At 26.1% G+C, this 26,596-nt stretch overlaps 2 protein-coding genes across 2 annotated transcripts; both read left to right on the top strand.

Annotated features, from left to right (window-relative positions):
- Positions 1-3,427: 3,427 nt before the first annotated feature.
- Positions 3,428-9,273, top strand: LOC145844569 (neo-calmodulin-like). The gene is made up of 6 exons (XM_082951967.1): positions 3,428-3,491; positions 3,921-3,963; positions 4,156-4,271; positions 4,669-4,803; positions 5,869-6,004; positions 9,129-9,273. The coding sequence occupies exons 1-6, from the start codon at positions 3,489-3,491 to the stop codon at positions 9,155-9,157; spliced, it is 462 nt and encodes a 153-aa protein (XP_082808093.1). The 5' UTR covers positions 3,428-3,488; the 3' UTR covers positions 9,158-9,273.
- Positions 9,274-11,822: 2,549 nt separating this feature from the next.
- Positions 11,823-20,289, top strand: LOC145845198 (zinc metalloproteinase nas-12-like). Its single transcript, XM_082952621.1, has 11 exons — positions 11,823-11,870; positions 13,264-13,395; positions 13,861-14,001; positions 14,247-14,447; positions 15,523-15,683; positions 17,284-17,419; positions 18,131-18,291; positions 18,574-18,767; positions 19,097-19,248; positions 19,587-19,715; positions 20,174-20,289. Exons 1-11 carry the CDS (start codon positions 11,840-11,842, stop codon positions 20,287-20,289), a joined length of 1,554 nt encoding a protein of 517 aa, XP_082808747.1. The 5' UTR covers positions 11,823-11,839.
- Positions 20,290-26,596: the final 6,307 nt, after the last annotated feature.

The following is a 26,596-nucleotide window of genomic DNA, read 5'->3' as shown; positions in this document are numbered from 1 at the left end:
TAGTTTTTGTACCAATGACAAATTTCTTTATACAACTTAAAAAAAATTCTAAAAAGTTAGCTATTTTGATATATCTAGTCATTATATAGCTTCAAGATTTATCCCAATACTACTTCAAATTTTTTCAGAAGAAAAATGTTATTAAGTTTTATTTAGACTAAACTGACTTAAAACTAAATTAAAGAATTGCTAATTTTTGTTAGTAAATTAAAATAAAAAACTGAATACCTGTCTAAATTTGTTGTCAATTTAATGATGTAGCTTCAAAGTGTTGTAATTATCTCAGAGTATGGCTTAAGTATAAAAACTCTGATTGTCTAAAGACTTTATATAAATTTTAAATTGTTTAGAAAATCGCACTTTCTTCTATAAAAGTATTAAAATTTTGAGTTGTGTTTTAAAACTTTTTTACTTTATAAAATATGTTAATGAATTTTATAAATAAAGCCTCAATCCAACTTTTGCTACAAATTTTTGTTCTAATTTCTATGGTAAATTTAATAGGTAGTTATACAGCAATCTAAAGGTATGATACTAAAAAATCATAAAACGTTATTAGAATTTGTGAAAATTAACTCGCAAAAATATTAGTTTGTTTAACTCAAATAAAAATTTTTAGCTATACTTTTCCAGCTTAAAAATTAACAAATGCTTAAACTTAAGCATACTACTTGACATGCTTTTTGTTTTTATTTATTTTTTAATGCACAAGAAAAGAACTTGTTTAGATAAAATTTAAGAAACTTCTAAAAATTCACTAACTTCTTAGTTTTATTTTATTTTTATTTTTTAAGTAAATTTTACTTTACATATTTAATATCAGGTGTAAAAACAGCATACTGGTTTATGTAAAAAAGTTAATTTATACCCTGGCTCTAAAATTAATCATAATTTTAGTTTTTGCTTTAAAGTATTTTTTAGTAATTGAAATATTTAAACACTTTTTTTATTTTTTACAAAAAATTTAAGTAGTAAATTTCAGCTGTACTTTTTTTAAATAATGTTTACTGCCAGATTAAAGTTTTCTTTAAGAAACATTAACATTACATTAGTTGAACCGTTTCAAAACTTTTTTAATTTTCCGAATTTTAGAAGTTTTTTAAGAATATAATTAACAAAGTGTGTTTTATATTATGATGATAATATTTGTTTAAAGTTTAACAAATCTATTTTTGTTTAAAATCATGATTATAAATTTAATTAGCCAATTTAATTGTTATTAAAGTTCAAGCTTTATTTGTTTTTTGTAAACAAAGGCGTGAAACAAGGCAAACTTTAACTTTTTTGTTTGTCAATATTTTTACAAGACTTTCATTGAAAACTTCTTTGTGTATTTGCACAAGTGCTACAAAAACACAAGAAAGTTATAATAATCGTACCAGTATAAAATCAACAATGTTTGCTGTAGCTTTAAACACATTTTTCTTGGTTATTATTTTACAAGAACTTTTTGTTAGTGTCAAGGCGAAGTTTTTTTCTTATTCTCTCACACGTAAGCGAGTGAATTTGCTAATTCTTTTAGACGAATTATTCTATTCGCAATACTTTCGATGAACAGTATTGATTTTGTTTCCGGAAGATTTGTTAATGTTAAAAGTAGCTTTTTTATTTTTTTTTTATCAAATTCGTTTTAAGAGCTTAGTTAATGTTAAATATTTTTTTTGTTAAATTGAAAATCAGGCTAGTTTAAGACAAAAAAGGCTAAAATAAGTTATGTCAAAAACCAAACTAATTAGTTTCTAACAGATTATAAAATAAGTATGAACTAGCAGTACATTTTATTATTACTAAACAAGTTTACTTAAACATTTATCATAGTTGAAAATGTAACTATAAAAATTTACTGCTTTAAAAATCTTCAAATATCATTACTACATTAACGACTTTTTCAAGTAATGGTAGATTTAAACTTATACCAGGGTTTGCATGCCGAATAAAAATTACAAAACACGTATATGGATTTAGTTAACTAGTTAAATAAACTGAAAAAATAAATTTAAAACGGAATTAACTTTAAAGTATTCATTAGTTTAAACATTTGCGCAAGGAATTTTGTTTAGGTACTTTATTTATTAAATTAATTTGTACAGCCTATAAAATTTTACAGCGAGAAAAAGTTTATGTGTTTATTACTACTTTTCTAAACGCCAAAAGCTTTAAAGTTCTTCGAGAAAAAGTAATTCGTCGAAACGATTTAAATACTTTTCCCAAGTATTTTCAGAAAGTATAACTTAAAAACTCATTTTTTTCACCGACTTAAAAAAAATCAATTATTTGTAAAGCCGATTACATGCATTAAGTTCTAATTATTAAAGTATTTAGTTTGACATAAGTACGAAGAAAATACTACTACAAAAAAAAATAAAATAGATTTATATTTTTATAATGTACAAAATATTAACATCTAAAATACTTATGAAAGTTTATTTAAAAAAGGTAATTTGACTTCAAAACCTTCAAGTTTTAGTTTTGCTAAATGTTTAAAAAAAACTTTTTTGTTTGTTTGCTCATTTTTCAATACTATTTAAAAAAAATACAATGTAAATAGTTTTTAATAGTATTGAAAGGAAACAGCATCATTTGTGTATATTCAAAAACTCACAACACCTTAAATAAAACATTTACAGAAGAATGAATAATCATAAATCGACTACTTAGTGTTTATTTTGCCGAACTCTGGATAACCGCAAGTCAATTATTAAAACTTTATTGGTAAACGTTACTTAACTGGTTTTTATTCCGATGACGCATCGCATTTGAAAATTTTTCATTTTCAATTTAACCAAGTCTTAATTTAGCTTACTTACTTGCAAATTTTTAAAATTTATTAATCTTTTTTGTTTATTCTACTCGTCAAACTTAAAAAATATTTGCTTAGTTTAGTGCACTTTTATTGCTAAATCGAGTTCTAATTTATATGTTAAGCAATAAATTTTTTAAAAATTATGCATCGAGGCTTTATAAGAGTTTCATGCAAAACTTTTGCTTCTTCAATTGACTTTAACAGAAAATTAAAGTATACGTAAACTATTGCAAATGAACAATTGAAAAAAAATATGATATGACTTCATATAGTTTGTATTAGTAATATCATTCGTTAACAAACTTTACCTAGTATACAAGTCAAAAATACTAACAATAAGAAAGCAAAACTAGTATTCAAAAGAAAGATATCTACAAAGTATTTGTTTTAATACTTCTTGGTTATTCTTGAGTATTAGTTTTCATGTTAATGGGAATTTAGGGATACAATATATTTAGTCTCGAAAATGATGTTTATACACCAGAAATAAGATATTTTTTAATAATTTTTGTATATTTTTAAACGATTACCCTTCTTTTAAGTTTTGTTTTTCCTTAACCACTTACTACAGCTTGAGATTTTTTATTGTTTGCAATTACTAAGCCAATAAAAAAGTTAGTTTCCAATAACTTTTTTTTGCAGGTTTTGTAAATTTCAATTTTTTGTTATAAAAAGACAGTTAATAATGGTTAGTTGTTATTTTGTAGTTTAAAAATTGTACGTTTGTAAAATTTTAATCAATATTAACGCATAGCACAAAAAAAACTAAAAAAAGATGCAGAGAGTTTTGAAAATTTTGTTTTAACTAAGAATCAAATACAAAACAAAATTCTTTTTGAGACTAAATTAATTTATTTGTATAAACTTACGAGTTCTTCATGAAATTGTTTTAACTTTTAATTTTCGAAATAATCAATAAATCTTTTAATATCAAAAATATTTAAAGCTTACACTATAAGATATAATCAAAACTACATTTGAACGAACAATTTTTTATCAACAATACTTAGAATAAAGGATAAACACATCATAGTTTATTTAAAAAAAATTAAATATTTTGGCCTCTCAAATAATATTTAAACACTGTTTTCATATTAAAAAGTTAATTTCTTTTCAGGCTATGATGACCCCACAGAATTTATCAGCGGAACAGCTGGCAGGTTGTATAATAATAATTAATTTTTTATTTAATTTTTTTTGTACTCGTATCAACTATTTTAATTAAACTGTTTGTTAAAGTTGTGTTTAAACAAAATATAAAAAAGTTGTTTTTGTTGCTTTAAAAACTTGAGAAGATTTTGATAAAACTGCAAACTGTTGCAAGTTACAAAACTATTTAAATACTAATTCAGAGTTCAAGGAGGCGTTCTGCTTGTTCGATAAGGATGGGGACGGCAGGATCACTTCTCAGGAGTTGGGGATCGTCATGCAGTCGTTGGGGCAGCACCCCACACAGGACGAACTCATTGTTAGTTGTTTTTATAAAATACTAAATTTTTTAAGTTTAAAAGAAATGTTACAAGGTTAAAGTTTTAAAAAAATTTGCATTTGAAAAACGTTTACTTGTCTGTAACTTTCTCAGAAATGAAAGTGAAAAACTTTATCTTTAAAAAAGGTTTTAACTTGAAAATATTGCACACGTACCTAACATTAAAATGATCAAAATATTTTTTTAGTCCTTTTTTTATGCTTAAACTTTAAACTAAAGTTATGATTGCAAAAAAGTATATGACACGTTGAGTTAAGTAAAGTAATTTTATAGAAATTAAAACATTTATCTACCAAGCCACGAAAATTGCCTTTAATCAACTTAAACTCAGTGACAAACATAAGTAAAGATAGTAATATGTTCTTGTAAATAAAAGGACATGATAAACGAGATGGATGTGGACGGAAACGGAACAGTCGATTTCGATGAGTTCATTCTGATGATGTCGAAGAAACTTTCGGAGCCCGAATCCGAAGCAGACATCAAAGAAGCTTTCAAAGTTTTTGATAAAGTGAGGAATAAGAAACGTTTTGCTGTTTTTTGTTTGAAATTGTTTTAGAAAGTTGGTAGTTGTAATTACTTTCTGTGATTTTTGTTGCATTTTCCTGTTGAAAGTATTTTTGATTAAAAAAGGTTAAGTATTTGTTTTGTTTTAACGAGTGAAGTACTTTTGTTATAAATTAAGTAGCAGTTTTTTTTATAAGTTTTTAAAAAGCTTATCAACATGATGACTAGTTAGTTGTAGTAAACATCATAACTAAGTATTTTTTTGATAAAAAGTTTAATAAAAGTTTTTGTGCAATCGCAAACAACTTTTTTTATGGTAGTTAAACTAACACTACTTGTTTTCTAGTCTTACATACATTAAGATCAACTAATTTAAAACTTTATGAAGTTTAAACAAGTTTTAAGATATTTTATAAGCTATTCATATTAGATTGAATGGCTCAAAAAATTTTTGTCTCGAGAATAATACAGCTTATCTTAAAGTAGTAAAATGTTAACATTAAATGTTTACTTTACATAATAAAGTAAACATTACTTGAATACACACTATAAGACTAAACAAATACCTACATAACTATAACAACTAGGAAAACATTTAAAACAATCTTAGTATTTAACAAGCAAGGAAAATTACCTTTTAAATAAAACAAATGTATCAGTTTAATCTGAATTTAAAGAACGACGGAAGGTGAAGTCATATTGAACAAATGCTCTGTGTTTTCACGACAAAAACTGCTATATGTCTGTGTAACGCACATCAAAAAAAATATTAAATATTTGTTATACTAGTAGTTTATTTTGTAAAAAGTGAGTTTTTGATAGTTTCAACTTATTAGAAACATGATACAAACTGAGTTGTTAATCTCTAGGTACAAACAAAGTATGTACCTAATTGACAGCTACCCATCATAAAAACACATTATCTTATATTGCTTTAAAACTTAGCAGTTTATTTTGTAAAAATAAATTAATTATAGCATTTGTGCACTAAAGTTACTAGAGAAACGATACAAGCTGTGTTATTATTACAAACAAAGTACGTTCCTAATTGAGGGGATTTTTTTTTCAGGACAACAACGGGTTCATATCGGCGAGCGAGCTGCGGCAGGTGATGATCAACCTGGGGGAGAAGCTGACGGACGAGGAGATCAACGAGATGATCCGGGAGGCGGACAACGATGACGACGGGCAAGTCAACTATGAAGGTTGGAAATAATTGTTTAGAAATATTAATAACACATATTTGTAAATAAAAAAATTACTATTTCAAAATGGTAAGTTAAGAAAATTATTAGTCAATTATGAAAGTTGGGGATAGTTGTTTAACAGTAATAAAATGTCGTTAAGTGGTAAGTTGAGGCTAGTATAAGAGTAATTCTAAAAATTCAATTATGAAGGTTGGAAATAGTAATTTAAAATAATAATAATAAAATGTCGTTAAGTGGTAAGTTGAGAAAATCTTTAGAATTTTGAATTTTAGCTAGTGAGAAAGTGTTTTTTTTTTAACTTGTTAATCATTGTAAGGCAACGAGACACGGACAAGTCAATTATCAAGATTTGAATAAATTTTACATAAAATATTAAACATTTTTAAATGAAAAAAATATTTTCGAATGATAAACAAATAAAAAATCAGAAACTTTGAGCTTGAGCTGCGTAGAGTAATATTTTAATGTGTACTAAATATGTCTCGAAATAAGTCTTTTAAGTAAACAATGTATACTTATGATTTCAAGTTCTATAGTTAAAATACTCTTTTTAATTTTTTTCTACAATCAAGTAAATTAAGAGGACTAAAAATTATCAAAAATATTTTAATGAGACGAGGATTTTAAGAAACCAGAGAGTTTTGGAGTGAGTTGTTTAAGTCTAATTTATTATTTTTAACGAACTTCAAATAAAAATTACTTATTTATTACTCTTTGTTTAACAATTCGGAAGTAAGAAATAAAAAAAACTATTTTCTATTTGAAGTTTATACTATTGAAAAAACATTGTTTTGCTTTATTTCTATATTATTAATTTTTATTTTTATTCATACTTAAAAACATTATATAAAATTTACATTTTATCTTATAGATAATTAAAGTTGTTATATGTTTTTTATAGTAAAAGAAAAAAATACTTACCTGTTTTTATTGATCATTTAAATATATGGTAATTTTTTACTGACTATATTTTTAATGAAAGGAACAAATTAAATTTAACAAACTTTAAACTTAATATATTATTATTTATAAGTGTTTTTATGTAAATATCCAAATTCATTGAGTTTAACTATAATTTTTTGATATTAAGTTTAGTTCCACAAAGTTTGAGATACTTCAAAAAACAAATCATCTAGGGTACTGTTTTTATAACAAGCACAAATTAAACAATTGCATTTATCTTGATAAAACACTTTTCCGCAATTTCTTTAAACCAAATTCGTTGCTTGCGGGTTTAACTTGCATCCCAAAAACAAAAAAACTTACACCTTTTGTGGAACGCTCACAAAAGCTTGCAATTTAAAGTTTATGGCAAGCTCTTTATTTGTTCTTATCGCCATGGCTGAGTTTCTGCATAATTTATTGGCGGCGTGAGGCCTTTTCTTTCAAAACGCTAAGTAAAAGGGATTTCGTTTGAGCGTTTGAAACTTTTGCAAAAAGCGGAACTTTTGCGCACTTACAGCGCTTTAGCTCTTTTCCTTTCCACTCGAAAACACATTAATTTTAATACCTCTTTTCGGGCTGTTGTCGACTTACGGCATTAATATTTCACAAAACGTATTTTGGAAGCATACTGTTGTTGGGAAGTAGCAATTTTCTGTTGTCTTTTCGGAGGATAATTTGTTTGCGTCATCGCAACTGTGCGAAATACTTTATTTGCTTTTGTTGTGAATAATATCGAGTTGTTTTCCTGCGAAGGTGATTTGTGTGTTGAAAAACCTACACTTCTACTGTAAGCTTACCAAAGTGTAAACACACTTGCTTTTAAAAAAATACTTATCTTGATTTGTATCAAGCTCAAGCCCGACTGGAACTACTTAAAGTTATTATCAGATGAAATCGCGTTGATCTCTTGAACTTCCTGTTAAACTTTTACTCGAGGTAACAACAAAATTTTCAACATTCAGAAAATTCCATGCAGCATCAAAGAAAAACACAAATTCAAAAAAAAAATGAATCGGAAAGAAATAGAGATTAAAAAACAAAACTCTTACTTTGCCAGCTCGAATCTGACACCCTAACACCTTCCGCTGTCATCATGAAATATTCAAACCATTTTATAAAAATCAATTCGGCAACACTGTTGCCGTGTTTCGTGTGAAAACATTGAAAAAACCAAAACACGCTGCGACACGAGCCGCAACGCTTTGTTTTCGGGTCAAACAAAAGCATGGGAAGTACAGGCTTCTGCAAGGAATCAAGAAAAAAAAAGACTAAAAAAACGTAACAAAACTGGAATGGTTAATACGATCTAGTTTTTTTTTTGTTGTTCCAGCTTCGGTTTAAGAATTTTCAGCGATCATTTATCAGAGTATTGATTTTGAAATTTTGCGCGCGTACCTACAGTATGCATAGTGCTAATGTGTAATGTGTTCTTTCCGCGAGATAAAATCACGTTTTTCCTTAATTAACTCATTTGTTTCAGAAACATGTGTAAGCATGGTGGTGTTTTTAGTTTAACAGTGAAGAAGTTGATAGCTTTAAAATTTAATACAGCACTGTAGTATGTGTATTAACAGAAGTTTGAAGTTATGTTCAAAGCAAGTTGTTTTTATAAACTTGAGTAGAGCTTTCATTAAGCTAAGATAAAAAAAAAACTTTGAAAACAAAAACTGTTTGATGTAAAATACTTTTGACAGTACAAACAAAAACTAAAAACTAATAAATAGCAAATTTTTTTATTTTTAATCAGCCTTTAAACAATTCGCAAAAACATAGTTATACACATATAGTACAACAAATGTTCAAAGCTTATTAATTTTTGTAGTACTTAATAAAAAAGGGGAACGAACGAAATAACTTCGTTTGAACATAACAACAACTTGAAAATAATCAATTTATTAAAAACTGTCAACGTTTCTCCATGTTAAATTAAAAACACTGTTCATATAGATTAACTCCAAAGTGTGATTTTCTTACATTATTTTTTTAATTCTTAAGTAAACTTGTATAAGAATATGTAGTTTAAAACTTTTTTTTTGCTTACTTGACCGATAAACAATATCATACTTTACACTAAAAAAAAATATTAAGTAAACAAGAACTACATAACGCGCTAAATGAATTATAACTTTTTAGTTTTTTAATAACTATAACATAACTAACAAGTTTTTTCAAACAGAATTTGTGAAAATGATGATGAGAAAGTAACACAACTGCAAAGATTTACAGTTTTTTAAATTAATTAGTTTTACATTTTATTATCAATTTAAAATGCATGGTGTTTTTATTTTCATTCGTCTAAATAAACTATATAAAAACTTAAAGTTACATAGACTGCTTTAAATATCAAACACTAAATTAAAAGATAAAACTGCGTTTGCTGTGCATAAAAATAGTTTTTTCTGTTAATTACCTTATGAAAAGTTTAAGTTTCGTCTATTAAAGTTTTATCTGACATGTAGATATATTTTATTTCAAGTTATCGGGATTAGCTGGATTTAAACTTTGGAAAACATGTTAATGCTTGATCATAAAAAAATAAACAGTAAAGTATATTAATGTACGTTAAAATGAGATATAATTTAACTAGTTGTAAACTATAATTTTTAAAACATAATATTATGGAAAAACATATGTCTTGAAAACTTTAAAATAAACCTTATGTACTAAAAATGTTAATAAAATTTAGTTTAATGAAACACAAAACATTAGGTTCAAAAAAAACAGCATGTTTGTAAATTAAAATCTATAAACAAAAGATGTGACCAATAGCAAAAAGCTCTCATAATTATATTGATAACATTGATAAAAATCAATTAAAATATGTTAAAGTAGTCAGATGCAGTTATGTTCGACAAGTTAAAGGTATTAATATATGATGAGGCTCCTAAAACTTTCCAAATTTATGCTCAGTAAACTCTGCTAAAAAAATTGTGCACACTAAACGACTCTGTATTTTTTTTGTAAACAAAGTTTAGTAATGTTAAGGTGTACTTTCATTGTTACTATTCAAAAACAAATTAGTGCTAAACGAAAACTTTAAAAAATAAGCTTTTAAATATAAAACAACAATTTATTAGTAAAACTTTTATTACTAGTTAAATTTCTATACTTGTTTTTTTATTTTTAAGTAGTTTCAAAAACACTGAGCTTCAAAACTGACTTGGTAAAAATTACGTTTTATTTCTCAAAGTGTGGTACAAATTGGTTGTTCAAAAAAAAACAACTACTTATTAATATACCTTAATTAAAGGTTGTAAAATTAAAGATGTAACGTCTATACACTGTTAATAAACAGAACAAAGTTATTAGTGTTTAAAAGTAGAAATAAAAATAGTATTTAAAAAAAACACCTTGCTTTTTTTTCATTTGTTACCTCATACTTTACAAATATAAACCGAAAAAGTTAACTAGATTATATAGAATACTGTTTTTACTGTATGTCAGTTTATGTAGTTAACTAATAATTTGCCAAAGCTCTACGTTTAGTTCATTTTAATTACTAAAATTTGTTATAAATGGTTCTAAATGCAACTGTTACACTTTTTTTTAACGAATTGACCACTTTAAGAATAGTTATATAATATTTTGCTTTTAAAATAAATCAATTTTTGAAACTTTTTAAGAGATAATATTTACACCAAGTATAACCAATACATAAGTTACCTGCTGCATATTTACGCGTTTTAAACCGGGAGTGCGTTGTTAAATAAAGTATGATTTTTGGATTTAAAATTATGTTCAACTGATTCAATTAATACAAATTTAAATGAAAAATTTTGATATAACATGAGAAATTGCTTTACTACACATTATTTTATCTCTTAGTGGTAGTTTTTTTTTTCAGAAAAATTACAAAAAGACTTGATTTAATTGGAACTGTTCCATAACACAAATAGTATAAAATCTTAGTAATACAGAGTTGTTGATTAGAAAAAAGTTTATGCAAACAAACCAAAGTCCATCAATTTATGCAACAGTTTTGAGTTCAGACAGTCGATCAACTAGCTTCCAACTAATAAAACTATAGCTATGTCTAATCAACAGCTATGTCACTATCTGAAATTTTTTTTAGTTTTTAATAGAATAAATGACAATTAATCTGGAAGTTACGCAGGTTCGCATTGCTACGCCATAAATTGCTCGTTCATAACTTTACAAAAAGCTCTTGAAAATGTTAATCCTTTTGCTACAATATAAAAAAGAAAAGGTTAAGAAAAGGACAAACAAAAAAAAACAGCTTATTGTGTTTGATTTGGTTACGTAGATTTGAAAATGTCTAACAAATTAAAAAACAGTGTATAGCAAAATTTTTAATTCATTTTATTAAAAACAGTAATAATTTTTTTAAAGTATTTTAATAAGAAAAAATATTTTTAGTTATTTGGTTTTAGTATTTGTAGTAAGCAATTTTATATTTTAAATTTAGTCAGGTTATAAAATAAAAGTACAAAAAAACAAAAGATAACCTTAATTTATTTTAAAAATTGATTTTTCATACTAATAAAATTTAAATTTTCTAGACATCAAAGTTTCTATTAAAATCTATGAAAAAATATAAATTTTTACATTTTGAACGTTAAAATATTTAATCTAATAATTAAACAACAACTTTAAAAAAGAATAAAGCGTGCGAATAAACGTCTAGTAACTCGAACTCTTATATTGCAAGTCCTAATTGCAGGTGCCCTAAGACTTCTGGGGTATCGGGCTTTTTTAAGGCTCCGTTTCTTCTTACTCCGAATTATGACGTAACAATCATAGCTTCCCGTCTTTAAAAAACTGTCAAAAAGCCTCGAGGGCTCACATCGGAAAGGCTTATAAGAGACGCATTTTTATTTTTCAATTTTGTTGCAAACATACTTTAAGCACAAACATTACGGTGAAGAAATGCTTTTCAGTTATCTTAGATTACTTGCAGGTATTTTTTAAAGTGTTAGAAAATATTTCAATACGTTAAATTAATTCATATTTATAAAAAAAAGTACTTTTGTTTATTTTTGGACAACTGTTACAGTTATTTTTTTTGTGTATTAAATTGAGTTTTAATACTTCTACATTTTATCTTATTATTAAGGTCGTAATAGGTTAAATTTTTATAATTGTGCTTTTTGTTAAGTTGTTTTTTTATGGCAATTATAGCAATATAAATATTTTAGTAGTGCACAAGTGATCATCAAATGACCTAAAAACGTTTTTAGCTACGTAATTAAAACGGTTTAAACTATAATGTGTAGAATTTTTATTTTATTTATAGCTGCTATACGGTTAGGTTTTTACCTTTTTAGCTTCTTTAAACAATTAAAATAAGATTTAGATAGTTAACTCCAAAAGTCTAAAGTTTAGATAAGCATATTTAATGTAGAATATCCAGGCAAATATCTTAACTAGCTAAAATTTTTCATTCTACATACAAAGTTGCTTTTCTATCGCAAAACAGTTTTTGATCTAACAGAATCCTTATAAACTTGTTACTATTTAAATTTAGCTCTTGTGAAATTGCTGAATTGTTTCAAAAATATACAAAAAATTGATTTAAAAAAAAATCTGGAAATATTTATTTTTTATTGTGAATGAAAAATTTTCATAATTTTAGAAACCAAACTCATTTATCATGTTTTGTCGATGATTAAACATGATAAATAAGTAACTGTGATGTACAAGTGTAAATTTTACCTAAACGAATAAAACTATGGTATATGTTTTTCAAAACTTTGAAAATAATTATTTTAAAGAACTGTACGTTTAAGTTAAAAAAACTCCCTTAAGTTTTGCTTAAAAAGCACATACTCCAAAAAGACAAAACACTTTTATTTTAAATCTAGTTATATTAAAAAAAACTGTAACAGGTTTCCTTACTTACAGTACTTCTCGCTTGCTTTTCTATCGCAAAACAGTTTTTGCTCGAAGAAAATCTTTATAAGTATGTTACTTTTTAAACTCTTTTTTTTTTTAATTAATAAATTGTTTTAAAGAAAGAAAAATAAAAAATTTTGGAATCATTTAATGTTTGTTGTGGATAAAAATGTTTCCCAATTTTAAAAACCAAACTCGTTTATTATATTTTACAAATGTTTATGTCGTAATCTAACTGTTTAACATAAGTGTAAACTTTTACAACCACAATAAAATCTTAAGATAAAGCTCGTCATAGCTTTGAAAACTGTTGTTTAAATAATTAGGTATTGGTGTGCATAGGTACAAAAGCTTCCTTAAGCTAAACTTCACGAGCGCATACTTAAAAAAAAACAAAAGTACTTATATCTTTTGATCTGGTCTAAAACAAAACTCTAACTTTTTATCAAACTTAACAGTACTACTGACGGTTTATTGCTGTAAAGCGCAAACTGAAAACTCTGAAAGTTTTTGCGATGAGATATTCAGTTCAAACAGTGATTCGGGAAAACTCAACTTGTCTGTGTTGAAAATTAACAGTTGCGCTAAACGTACGTAAGTTTGTAAGTGTACATTATAGTTGTTGTATATTTCAAAATAAATAGCAGTTACAGTCAATAAGATTTAACTAACACATAGACTTTGTTAAAAAACAAAATATTTTTTTGGTTTAAAAAGAGCTAGTTGTCAAAATTTAAACGTAAAAAGAGTTTTATGGTCAGCATTTTGAGTGGAGCTGATTCTCTATATTGGAATATATATAATATAATTTTTAAAATACTGCTGAAAAAGTTGTTATATAAATTAACTTATTTTATTTAAAATGAGGCAGCTATGGTTTTATTTGTTTATTTTCTTTTATTACAAAAGTAGTTTTTTTTTTGATGTTCGCAAAGCATTATTTGTTCTGAAACTTTTTACTGTTTCATGCAGTTTCATTTTTCAATCATAATTCTGATTGTTTAACTACTTTTACTTTAATCTAATTTTAAACGTAAAAACGGATTTTATCACAGAGACGCTCCTTCGCAAACAGGGAGCGAACTGCACCGAACAATCGGAAGACAAATGTGAGGAGAGGTGTTTGTTCGGCAGAAAATTGGACCAAAATGGCTGCCTGACCTGCAACTGTATTGAACAACCGAATCCGACAACAGGTAACTTCTGCAAAAAGTTTTTAAAATGATAAAAGGCTACATACTTAATCGCGATATAACTAGTTGGAACGTAAGTTAAATGAGTTGACTTGTAAAAACTCATTACTATGGTTGCATAAAAAACAAAAAAATCAATTTTTAGTAGTTTATTAGCAAACTGTAAGTACTTTAACAACTAAATTTTGAAAAAATATACGATAAGTTAAAAATTATGTATATGACAATAACCCAAGTTTTTCAAACAGACTTATTTGGAGGGGACGTTTCGATTCCGAACGAAGTCGTCAAAAACCACATTGCTTTCGAGACGAGTGCGAATGTTGAAGGTGGGAATATTGCAAATCAGCACGCAGTAGCTTCAAACCTACCATTGTGGAAGTTCTACAGCAGGTATGGTTCTGAAGGACTGCAGTATATCGTTCCGTATCAAATAGGACCTAATATAGGTGAAATATTGTTTTGCTTTTATTTTAGATATGTTATAAACCTAAAACAACCTAGCTATCTTAAATATTTGTGAGTTTATACTTAAAAATCTAAAACAATTGCTTTGTTTTTAAACACTTTGATTGAAAAATTATGTTTTAAAATATTTGATATAAAAAACTACAAACTAACTTTTATAAGAGTTTGGTTTATGAAAATATATCAAGCTTAATAAATAAACACTTTAAATTTAAAAATTAAAGAGAGTCTTTTTTAAAGAAACAATTTTCACCACAACAAAAGAAAAATTTGATATTTTTTAAAACCTAGTACAGTACTGTAGTACAGTCTAAGTTATTTGTTATGTCGTTTTAAATATATTTAAATTTCAAAAAGCTTTTTTTTCAAAATCCTTACTACTAAAGTATTCATTTTTTAAACTAAATAATTATTTTAAGTATGCAATAGTTTATAGTTTAAGGAAACGAAAAAACTATAAGTATTTACTTACTATTGAAAAAACTTAATTCAACGCTTTAAACAGCCATTAAGTGTTAAAAAACGCATTTAACAAGCAAAAAAATATTTAATGCCGTAAAATTTATCAGACCAAAACATTTATAATTCCATTGCAGAATTTCTAAATATTTAAAGGTTTTACTTAAACTTCAACTGCATTAAACTTTTCGAAAAAAAAAACGCTTACTTTAACTTATTTTAGAGATTGATTGATAATGTTTTTTAGTTGTTTTAATGTTAAGTTTTTCAGTATGAACTAAAAAGTATTTTTTATACCAGCTTTTATTCTTTAACTTTCCAATTGTATGAAGTTTTTTCTAGCTTTAAAACAACTCAAATTTTCACAACAAAAGTTATTAAACACAACTATAGAGAACAATCAGTACACTATTATTCCATGGTATCACAAACTTTTTTTTCAGTAAATTTTATCAATAAGTACATAATAGTAAAAATTCTAAACATATCCAGGTAAATTTAATTGAAAAACAAAGCTATTTTTTTGCAAAAAACTACATATTCTACAAAAGTATTTGCATGCACAATTTAAAATTTATAAACGTTATTTTTATTCAGGAAAGTTGGGTCGGGAGGCGATCATGGAGGCGGCGGAGGATTTCAGGAAGTACTCCTGCATCAGGTTGGAGCGGAGGACCAACCAGGTTCGCTACATCAGTTACTTTGACAACAAGGGTGGGTGCTTCACTTCCGTAGGGGCCACAGAGTACAGGCATGGCGTTAGTTTTAGTTTATATTTTTTATTATTATTTATCTTCTTTTTTCTGTTGTTTTACATGTTTTTGTTTTCTGCATTTTTTTTACTCTTGTGCAAAAATGACCCACCGTGCAAAATTTTAACTCGTGCATTTATGTAGTTTATTTAAAGGTTTAGAAATGCTTGTTGATAAAATTTGATTTTTTTTATTTTAGTAAAAAGCACATATTTTGTTGTGGGTAAAAAATGTTTTTATGATTTTGTTTTAAAAGTATTTAATAGACTAAAATTTAAGTAATAAACTGTTATTTATTGAAAATTTCGAACAAAAATAAGTATCAGGCAAAAACATTAAACAAAAAACTAATGAAGAGCTGGTAATAAAAACTTTGGTAGATTTTTGTATTGTAGTTCAGCAAAAATTATCAATTGACCGAAGTAATTTTTTTCAATTTTACCAACTAATTTTTTTCATAACAAAAGAGTGAGACTTTTGAAATCTTTACAGTAATTTTTTAATATTTTTACACTTTTGCACAGATTTTTGTCAAACAACTTTTAACAACACAACAGCTGTATTTTACTTGATCTACATGCGGCTTACAGGGTTGTTACATATGTAACTATCTGCGCATTCCCAACAATTCCCAAGTATTTTTGTGGTATTTGTTGAGCCACAAGTGTCAGTTGAAAGCCAAGTGTCAATTTCATAAACCACATTTGAAAGATTTGTAACGATTGCATACTTTTCATGTTTATTTATTGTATATATATAAACATTAAAGTCATGCTGTAGGAGTTTGATAAACACAGAGTTCAAGTTAGAAGTTATGTGCATAGCAAACAAAACTTATAGGTGTATAGACTATAAATTTGTTCTACAAAAGAAAATGTTTTAAGTTGTTAAACAATCTTTTAATTCATAATAAAAAAGTTTAATATTTATAATACATGAAACTTTTTTTTATTACGCACTTTTAAAACAATTTAGTTTTTATTTTTCTATTCTAAAGTTTTTTTTTTTCCAAAACCGAGAGGACAAGTTAATCTATTTCTGGTAAGTTTTAAAGCAAATTCTAAAACTTGAACATTTCAGTAATTTTCTTTATCAATTTATAAAGTTTAGTACTTCAACAATTAAAAAAAATTAAAACGGGAACGGGGCACTTTTAAACGAGCGTCAATTTTATATTTGGTTTATTTAAACTTTTGAATTAGAAGCGTGCATAGGGACGCTCGTGCAAAAGTGAAGCTTCGTTCAAAAATGTTGCTATGCAAATGTAACGTCGTGCAAAAGTGTCAGTGCAAAACTGTCCCCTCGTGCATAAATGACACCCACCCAATTAAAACATAATAATTTATTTTAAACTAAGTTACTTGAAAATCATAGATTGCAAACTATTATTTCAAAACTCTTAAGCATAACAAAAATATTAAATTAAATGTATTTCGATAACATAGTCTATTTTTTGATACAAGTTTTATATCGGACTTATACCACAATATCCTATAACAACTACCGACACTCGATTTAGTCTGTAAGTTGCAATTGACTTTTAGAGTCTATGTAAAACAACAAAATATTTAACTTAGGGGAATTCCCAAGCCTAAAACTTTTTCAGATATCGTTATCACCGCCGTGTTGGAACAAGGCCACCGCCCTTCACGAGACCCTGCACGCGTTGGGGTTCTGGCACGAGCACTCGAGACCGGACCGCGACCAAAACGTCCAAGTTCAGTACCACAACATCGTGCCCGGTACATTTTGTTTAGTTGATGTTGTTTTTTAAATGAAGTTTCGTTGAAATAATTTAAGATCGAAATATTAAGTTATCATTAAATACTGAAACAATTATAAAAATTTGATTAAATATTTGAAATAAATATGTTTTAACTATTCTGATATTTATCAAGAGTTTACTTTAATTGTTTAAAGAACTTGATAAATAAAGTTCGTGCAAGTCAAAAACTAAAAGTAAGTACAAGCTTACATAACAAAACTAAAAATTTACCTCTATAAAGATAGTTTTCGGGTTAAAGAAAATTTTTTTAGTAACATGTTTGTAACTTTAGAAGCTTTAAACTCATTTGAAATGTTTATTTATGTTTAAAAACAAAATTTCTTGTACCAATATCCAAATAGAACTAACAATAAAAAACATTTAGTAAAATCTACTTGTCGATGCATTTAAAGTTTGATATTTGATTAACTTCAAGTTATTTTCTTAAAATAACCGAAATCAGAAAAAAACTTATTTGTATCAAAAGCTAATAGAAATTTTTAATGTTTTCTCAGGGATCCTATATTATGTTTTACAACTACTCTACACCATAATAGAGTTATTACCTTAGCATTTTCAGCTCTACAAAGTGTCAACGTGTTGTATTATTTTCAAAATCATAATTGCTATTGCATTTTCAAAAAAAAGTACGGCCTTTAATTAAAGAACAACGTTAAAAAATTTCAAGGTCTCCAACAGAACTTTGTGAAGTTCAGGTCTTACGAAATAAACAGTTTCAGAAGCGATTATGACGTAGGCTCGCTGATGCACTACAGCAGCTTCGCCTTTACCAAAAACGGAAAAGCGACCATGGTGGACCGCAACACTAAACAGACCCTCAAAACTCAGGTAGGTTGACTTTAGAGTGTTAAACAAAGTATGTAACTTATAATTTGATAGCTTTTTTTTCTTTGTGTATTTAAAAAAAAATTACTTACCTATAACAAAAAAAACATTTATGTCCCACAATATCATAAAAATAAAACCTTCATTAGTTTTTCTTCTGTAATACTTTTCTTATACAAACACCAACAACTTTATGCTGCTAAATTCTTAGTGCCCCTTCTCAGTAACTTTAAAACTCTATTTTAACAAACTTAAGTTTCGTATTAAAACTAAAATAGTTTTCAGAGGAAACAGCTTTCGTTGAAGGACGTAGAGCAGTTGAACTTGCTGTACAGTTGCCCCAACATGAAGAGAAACGTACTTAGGTACAAGCAAGACAACCCTTCAAATGTACCTTCACTTGTAGCCACAACTGAGGCACCGAAGCTTAGAAATTGCTATGACATGTACACTACTACCTGTCCCCACTTTGCTACCAAGTATGATTGTGTTTTACAAAAATTACTTTCTAGATTTTCTACAGAAGTATTTGAAATGAAAAAACTTTAAAAAATTTGTTCAAAAAAAAAAAGTTTCCGTAAAATAGAATTTTGATATTTTTTAATAATGATTAATATGAGTAAACTTTGTTTGTTTGTTCTTACACTTGCGTAGAGATTTACCATTAGCAAGCATTCAGTAAACTAAAGTTTTTTTCTTGCACCTTCCAAAAATTCATACTTATTCTACAAGTATAATATTTCAGTTTGTTATGTTTTGTTTTATTTTATTCATTAAAGAAATGTATGAAATTACATTTGACTAACAGATCCTCGTGCCAGCGAAGTGGCCAGCTGTTCAAGGTTTGCTGCAAAAGCTGCTCCAAACATTGGGCAGTAACAACAGCAACTACAACAACAAGAAAAACTGTAACTGCATACAGAGTCACCACCAAGAAGCCTAGTTGCTATGACAAAAAAAGTAAGTTTTTTTTTGTGTAAAGTACATATGCATGCATTTATTGGCTTGTAATAGATAGAAGTAAATAATAATTGTAAAATTTCTTTAAATCATAGTTTAGTAACACATTCAGTTAAGTAATTCAAACATTTTACGACAACTAAAAACTTTTTTAACGAAAGTAAGTACACTAGATATACTAATGTATTAGAATCTAAGGATGTAGGTCAGTACATTATATAAACATACAATTAATTTACTGATTAAAGGTTTAATATTAATAATCTAAGCTAATCATGCTTAAACGTTTCTCAAATAACTATTTACACTCATTCAAACAATTTTTCTGTTTTTTTAAGAGGACTGCAAGTTTTGGAAAAACACGATGAGACGTTCCTGCTCTGAGATGTGGATGGAATACTACTGCTGCCAGACCTGCGACGTCAACAAACACGTCACAAACGACAAGTTTGGTCGAAATTTGACTAGTTAGTTGTTTTATTTTCTATGTCAGGGTTTGCAAAAGTGTGCACTTGTACATAGAATATTTAAAAAAAAATTGAAAAATTTTTTGGTGTTTCAGTAAGGTCTACAGTGTATTTTATTTATATCTGGAAGCTTCCATTGCTTATATTTAGTTGCAAGTTTTGATATAGATATGCACTTACAATTTGCAGTTTTTTTAAGTACATTTATTTCTTAAAAATAGAAGTTGATGTATACCAAAATTCTTGCTTGTTTACTTTGGTGTTTATAGATTTTTGATATACTTTACATAGCTTTAAAAACAAAGAAAAAAAATCCATATAAACAATTTTTTTTTGCAACTTAAGTACTTTTTTAACTCTACTTAAAAAAATTTGACTCTAGATTGCAACCTAACAATTTTATTAAACTTATTTTGCTAAAATTATAGCCTAAAAAACAATAAAAAAATATTTTTTAGCTTGTAAAGACAAAGCACCATCCTGCTACGAACTAGAAAGAAGGGGATATTGTAAATACAACCAGTATATGGTTGCCATGAGAAATAATTGTCCCAAAAGTTGTAATGTGTGCTGAATCTTTTAAGTGATGCGTACGATTGTTCTAAAATAACTGCTACTGAGTAAAATAGTTGTTTTTGAGTAATCAGTTTTATGAGTACTCGTTATACTGAACAAGTTAACTGATAAAAAGCTTAAATATTGTTTATTAGAAAATTAAATATAACATTTACTAACTTTTAAACAATTTATTATTAAGTTCTTTTTTAGTTTTAGAATGTTTTACACGTTAAATGCTATAAAAGTTTAAGAATACATAACAATTTCTTGTTTTTTTAAATTGGTACTAACTTTTTTAGTTTAAAGACAGCTATATATAAAAAAAACTTAACAGATCAAAACGTTTTTGAAAAATCTGTCAGCTATTCATTCTAAAAAAGAAGCTTTACGAGAAGCTTTTTTTTTGTTTTATTTATTTTTGAATATACAAAACTAATACATGACTCTTATCTCAAACTATTTTTTATATTATTGAACAGATACAAGTTTTACTATTTTAGTTCAAAATATTTTTTAAATTGTCTAGATTTAATTTAGTAAAAAGTTATCAGTAACATTTAATGAAATTTACACTTTTTTTATTCATAATTTTTTTAACGTTTGCTTTAAATTATCAAAAATAAGTTCCGTTTTCATTTTGTATTGGTACCTAACTACGTTTTTTTCTTTTTTTATGTACTTTGAATAAATTTAAATAAAGCAACTAGTCTACTTAATTTTGCTACTTACAACGGTTATCAATAAGTAGTTAGCGTATTTTAAAGTATTAAAAACTATTCAACTTTACACATAGTTATTATTTTTTTGTACAGAAAGAAATGATACTGTTTTATTAAAACAGCTATTTGTTTCGAAAAAAAAAAGATTATTCAGTTTGTAGAAGTTAAATAAAACTAATAAAAATACTTTTGATAAAAAGACGTTTTATTTTTTATTCTTAGGTAAATAGTAAAATATTTTTATTCATAAGTTAAGTTGGTTTAGTATATTACTAAAATTTTTCTAATAAATGTAAAGATACTGATTATACATATTCAAAAAAATAAGTAACCAATTTTTATGTGCTTAGTTACAAAGAAATATAGGACATTTAGGCTTTAGGTTTTTTTGGTAGTTCACAATTTTAGAGGTTTAAAAAAATCTCATTGAAAATAAATCTGCTTGAAGTATCTAATTGTCTCTGATAACATTGATAACATATCTAAACATATAACAGCTATTTTTTGTATTCATTCTTTTAATTATCGTAATTTATACTTTCTTGATCTTGATGAATGACATAAATGTGACTTTGATGAATAATACGTAAAGCTTTCTTTATGTATTTTACATAAACTTTGAATTTATTAACATGTAAATTTTAAAATAGTAGCTCGATTAATTTAAGTGTATTGAAACAGACACTCATGAAAAACTCTCAATCTTTACTAGAAAATAGCTGACTCTGTAACTAACTATTTTGTTTTTATGAAATGTATAAAATAAGTAATTTTTATCCAAAACATTTTCTTGATTTTAAAATTGGTACTAGCTTTATTAGTTATAATAATAAAGTTTAATTTAGACAGCTATAAAAGAAATTACTTATACTTATAATTTTTTTTCTTTGAAAAATTATCTTTTAATTAATCATTTTCTGAGGATTTCAAGACAAATAAAAAACATCTAGTTTTTGCAAACTTATTTAAAGTTGTTATTTTAAAACAACAAAAGTTAAACTTTTTTTTTAGTTTTTATTAGTTATAGTTTGTAATTTAGCTTCTAAACTGTTTTGTTGAAATCTTAAACTTTAGGTAGGTTAAAAATGTTTTAAGTTTAATCTAGTATAACTAAAAAACTATAACAATAGTCAGTTTGTATGTACTTTATAAAATATGTTAACATTTCAAAAAGCAAACAACTAAGACTTTTTTTTAATAAAACTCAGTATTGTATCCTAAAATAAGATAGTTCTAGCTTTGCTGTTTTTTTTTATTTTAAGCTAACGTTTTTACGACTTTGTTTTTATTAGAATAAAAAGGTTGTTCTTTATCTACCAGGACGTCAGAGTTTCTAAACTTTATTGATTATAACAATCATGTTAATAATTCTTACAAAAAAGATATACTTTTAGTTACCGGTTAGAGATCATATATATAAAAAATTAGTACAACTTAACAACAAAACAAAAAGGTTCATAGCAGGTTTAAGACATCTATGAATATTTATTCTTAGTTTTATTGAATTTCTCCTCAAGTTTTTCTTACTGAATGAATTGCATCATTTATATACTAGAACAAATGTTTTCTGTATCAGTTAAATTTGAAATGACAGGATTTTAATACAGAATTATTTAAGACTTATAGTTTATTTTTCAGTTTTCAAAATGTATATAACCAGAAAAACTCTTAAGTTTACTTCACTACTTACTTGAACTTTACTATATGCTTTTTATAGTTAGCATTTTACCAAGTTAGAAGTCAAACCGATAAATAATTTTGACATAGCTTTGAATATTTAAGTACGCCCTTTATATTAAAGTAAATTAGGCAATACTTTTTAGTTAAGAGAAATAAGTATATAAAACATCTTAATAAATATTTTTTGACTTTGTTTTATCTGCGAGCTTTAGCATTATAACTCTTTAACTTTAGGATTCTCCATAAATTTAAAATAAAAACAAATTCCTTGATAAAGTGGCCTACAGTAGAAGCTTTAATAAAAGGTAAAGTTATTAGCTGCTTGCAAAATAGTTTGTTTAACTGTTTCAGAGTTATTATAAGAATTTCATATCTTCTAGTTTAAGCAAAGTTTGTTTACAATGTCTTTTGTTGAATTTAATTTACAGGTAGATTTATAAAAATTTTATTCTGTCCTACCTGCATATCTTATAAAATGTGATAAAGCTGGAATTTTTGTTGAAAACTAGGTGATGTTCCACTTTATATCGAAAATAAAACGATTTAAATAAATATAATAAATATTTATTTTCTTTTATACTGTTGCAAAATGATTTCAAACATGTTAAATAGTAAATATAATAAAAATAACACATGCAAATATGTACACTTTAAGTCTTGAAATACTTAAATAAACTAAAATATAAAAATATTAATGGGTAACATTTTTTAGAAGTTTATTTATCTAAGTTTCTTTTACAACTTTAAAACAATTTTTGAAGAATAAAAACAAAAGTTTCAATGAGCTTTTAATTTAACAAAACAGTTTAGAACTAATTAAATATTTTTTACTATAAATAAAACAGCTAAATCGTACAATAAAGCTGGTTTTAAAAGTAGTTGACTAAATTAAAAGGTTGTTAAGCAAATTTAGTTTAAGTGATACTTTAAAACTTATTTATCAATTAAGAAATCTGATTTTTGTGCATAACTAATTTGTTGCTAAATGTATTAGCCAAACTAAAACTGGTAATTAATTATTTAAGGCAGCTATAATCAGCTATAGAAATGTACGTTTTGCTTTATAAAGTGATTCATTTTCATAATACTTTTGTTAAACAATACATTTTTGTGTTTTAACCGACTACTTAATTTTAAATTGAACCACTACTGTTACTAGATATTGTTTTAACATATTTTTAGCGAGTGCGTAATAAAATGTAAGTTGTTGTATTAGTAAATGCTAAAACTGGTTAAACTGCTGAAAAAGATTATCCTTACAAAAACAAAATAAAATAATTTTCCGAATTTCTGTTTATCAATTATTAGTTGTATGTTAATATTACGGGAAATACAGAATAACATGTTTATTAGTTAGAACGGACAAAGTTCAACGGTTTCAAATACTTTAAAATGGTTATTAAAAGGCATAAAAAAATTATTTTGCACAAATTTTATTTTAATGTTTCATAGAAAGTTTTTTCGAGTTTTAAAAAATTTATTCATGTTAAGTCAACTATCAATTAAGTTCAGTCTATGATTTGTGTTTTAAGAGTAGACCTTTAGTTAGTAAAGGTTTATATAATTACATTTCCTTTCACATGTTTTGTTTATTTTTACATATTTAAACTTTGTGTTTAGTTTTAGCCTCTTTACTTAGAAGTAGACGATAAGATACTTATATGGTTTATATAACTCTAATAAAGTTCTGTTCTTTTTGTAAACGTAAATATTAAAAAAACTATATCTTCCTATTTATCTTTATCGAAAGAGAACAACTTGTTTTTTTTTTTTGAAAAGATAACTTTAATTTACGTTCAAAGCTTACTAGTAAATATCAACACTATTCTTTTAATTTTTATTTTTTCCATCTGTATAGCTATTTTATTAATTTTAGTTTTACAATTTGTTAAAATGATACATTAAATATACTTTGTTTTTTTATGGTCTAAAATGAAAAAGCGTGTTATAATGTTTTAGTATGTATTATAGTATGATTTTATCTTAGTGCTATTAGCAAAATTTCAAAAGCTTCATAAACTATGATTACAAATTATTGTATTTTCCAATAAGCAGTTTAATACGTTTACCTTAGTAAGTTGTAATCTGCTTTATATGTTTTGTTTATTAAAACAAACTAACTATTTTGAGTTATAAAGTTTCTTAAATTCAGATAATTGAAAGTTTTCAAGTCAGTTACACTTTTAGTTTTATGCTTTGTTTCTATTTAGATATTTTCTTTAAAATAAATCTAACAGTTGTTTATTTTTAATATTATCATATATAATACTCCTTTAGAGTTAAATTAGGTATTCTATTTCAACTTTATGATAGGCACAGTAAAAATACAAAACATAGGTAATTTTAAAAATTATTCGAACTCCTTCTAATTACTGAAAGTTAAAATATACCTAATTTTGACCAGGTAGCAAAATTAAATTAACTAATTGTGATCATTACAACTTCAGATTTTACAAAATCAAAATGAGTTTGGATCGCGACCGGCAATCGGCCAAGGAGCTGGTGGAAAACCTGTTCATCTTCAACATCAGGATCGAAATCTCCGACCAAGTCAGAAAGTTCCTGCGAAAATGTTCTGCCGAGAGCGACGGGCTGGCGAGCGATAACGCGAGCCTCAGGACTTACGTCGTGTTCAAAAACAAAAGCCTCAAACACGTCATCGACCACGTGGAAAGTTACTTTCTCAATGACGTCATCGACCGGGTAGCCAATGAGGAGGCGATCTTTGGCGCGGTGGCGTACAACATACGCAAATACGAGGACCAATTGGAGTACTTCTACCACCACCTGATTAACAGCTGCGACGAAAGTGACGATTTCGTGCTACGTCATCTCGTCATGCACCGGTTGGCGGGAAGCGAGGGGATTACCCTCGGAGTGGAGTTGTTTATCAACGCAGTATTGTGTGACGAGCGCGTTAGGAACAAGATGAAGGCGAAGGTAAGTCGAGGGAAGATGAGCAAGTCGGAGGAGGAGGGGATGGAGTACTTGTATGAGAGGCTGAAGAAACTGACCGATGAGGAATTTCAGGAAATGTGCAGATATTTTGAAAAAAGTTTTCAGAATATCTGATGATTTTATTTTAGCGGTTACGTTTTGAAGTGTTTTACAAAATTAGTTGTTTATTTAGTTTTTTTTTTAAGTCTTTGTTAACTGTTTAGTAAAAAATAAGTTTATAATATTAATTTTTTTTTTAAACTGATAATATTTGTTTTATAAAATAAATTTTATATGACAATTTACAATTGATAGAATTTAGTATAAGTTAAACATTAGTTATGGTTACATGACAATTCAAATCCGGACAACTCAAGTTCTTAAAAAAATATTTAATAGACTACATCTCAAAAAATTTTATAAATTTGAAAAAATAAAAAGTACTTATTAAGATCTTATTATAATCTACAAGCCAATTTTTTTTTGCAAAATCTTAAATGTTTTTAAAGATATTTTAAAAATATTAAAAACAACTACTTTTTAACCTTATTTAAGCCATATCTCAAAAAATATTTTGAATTGTCCGAATTTTATAAGTAGTACACCAATTAATTAGCTAAGTTATTACGGAAAGGGTTTTCATACATCAAGTTCTTGAACAAAAAGTTAAAAATTTTTTTTGATGATTTAGTTATGATTTTAATAAAGTTTTATTAAAAGCTAATTAGTAACGTACTCTTGCGTTGAGTTATTAGTATACAACTGTAAATTAGAGTATTTATTTACTGACTTAAACGGTGACAAGTTCCTAACGTGTTTATAATTAAAATTTTCTTTTTAATTAAAGTAAGCAAAATCAATTTTCGAATAGTTAAGATAAAGAAAGTAAAATTAGACTATTTTTTATATTTATTTTTGTTTTTAAGTTTAAGATAAATTTTTATTAATATGAAAAATAAAGCATAGTTTTTCCAAAAAAATCATGAA

This window comes from Thalia democratica, chromosome 9, assembly GCF_965202585.1.
Source record: "Thalia democratica chromosome 9, ktThaDemo2.hap1.1, whole genome shotgun sequence".
NCBI lineage: Eukaryota > Metazoa > Chordata > Thaliacea > Salpida > Salpidae > Thalia > Thalia democratica.
The sequence above is the reverse complement of the archived record's forward strand: the minus strand, read 5'-3'. Positions and strand labels throughout refer to the sequence as shown.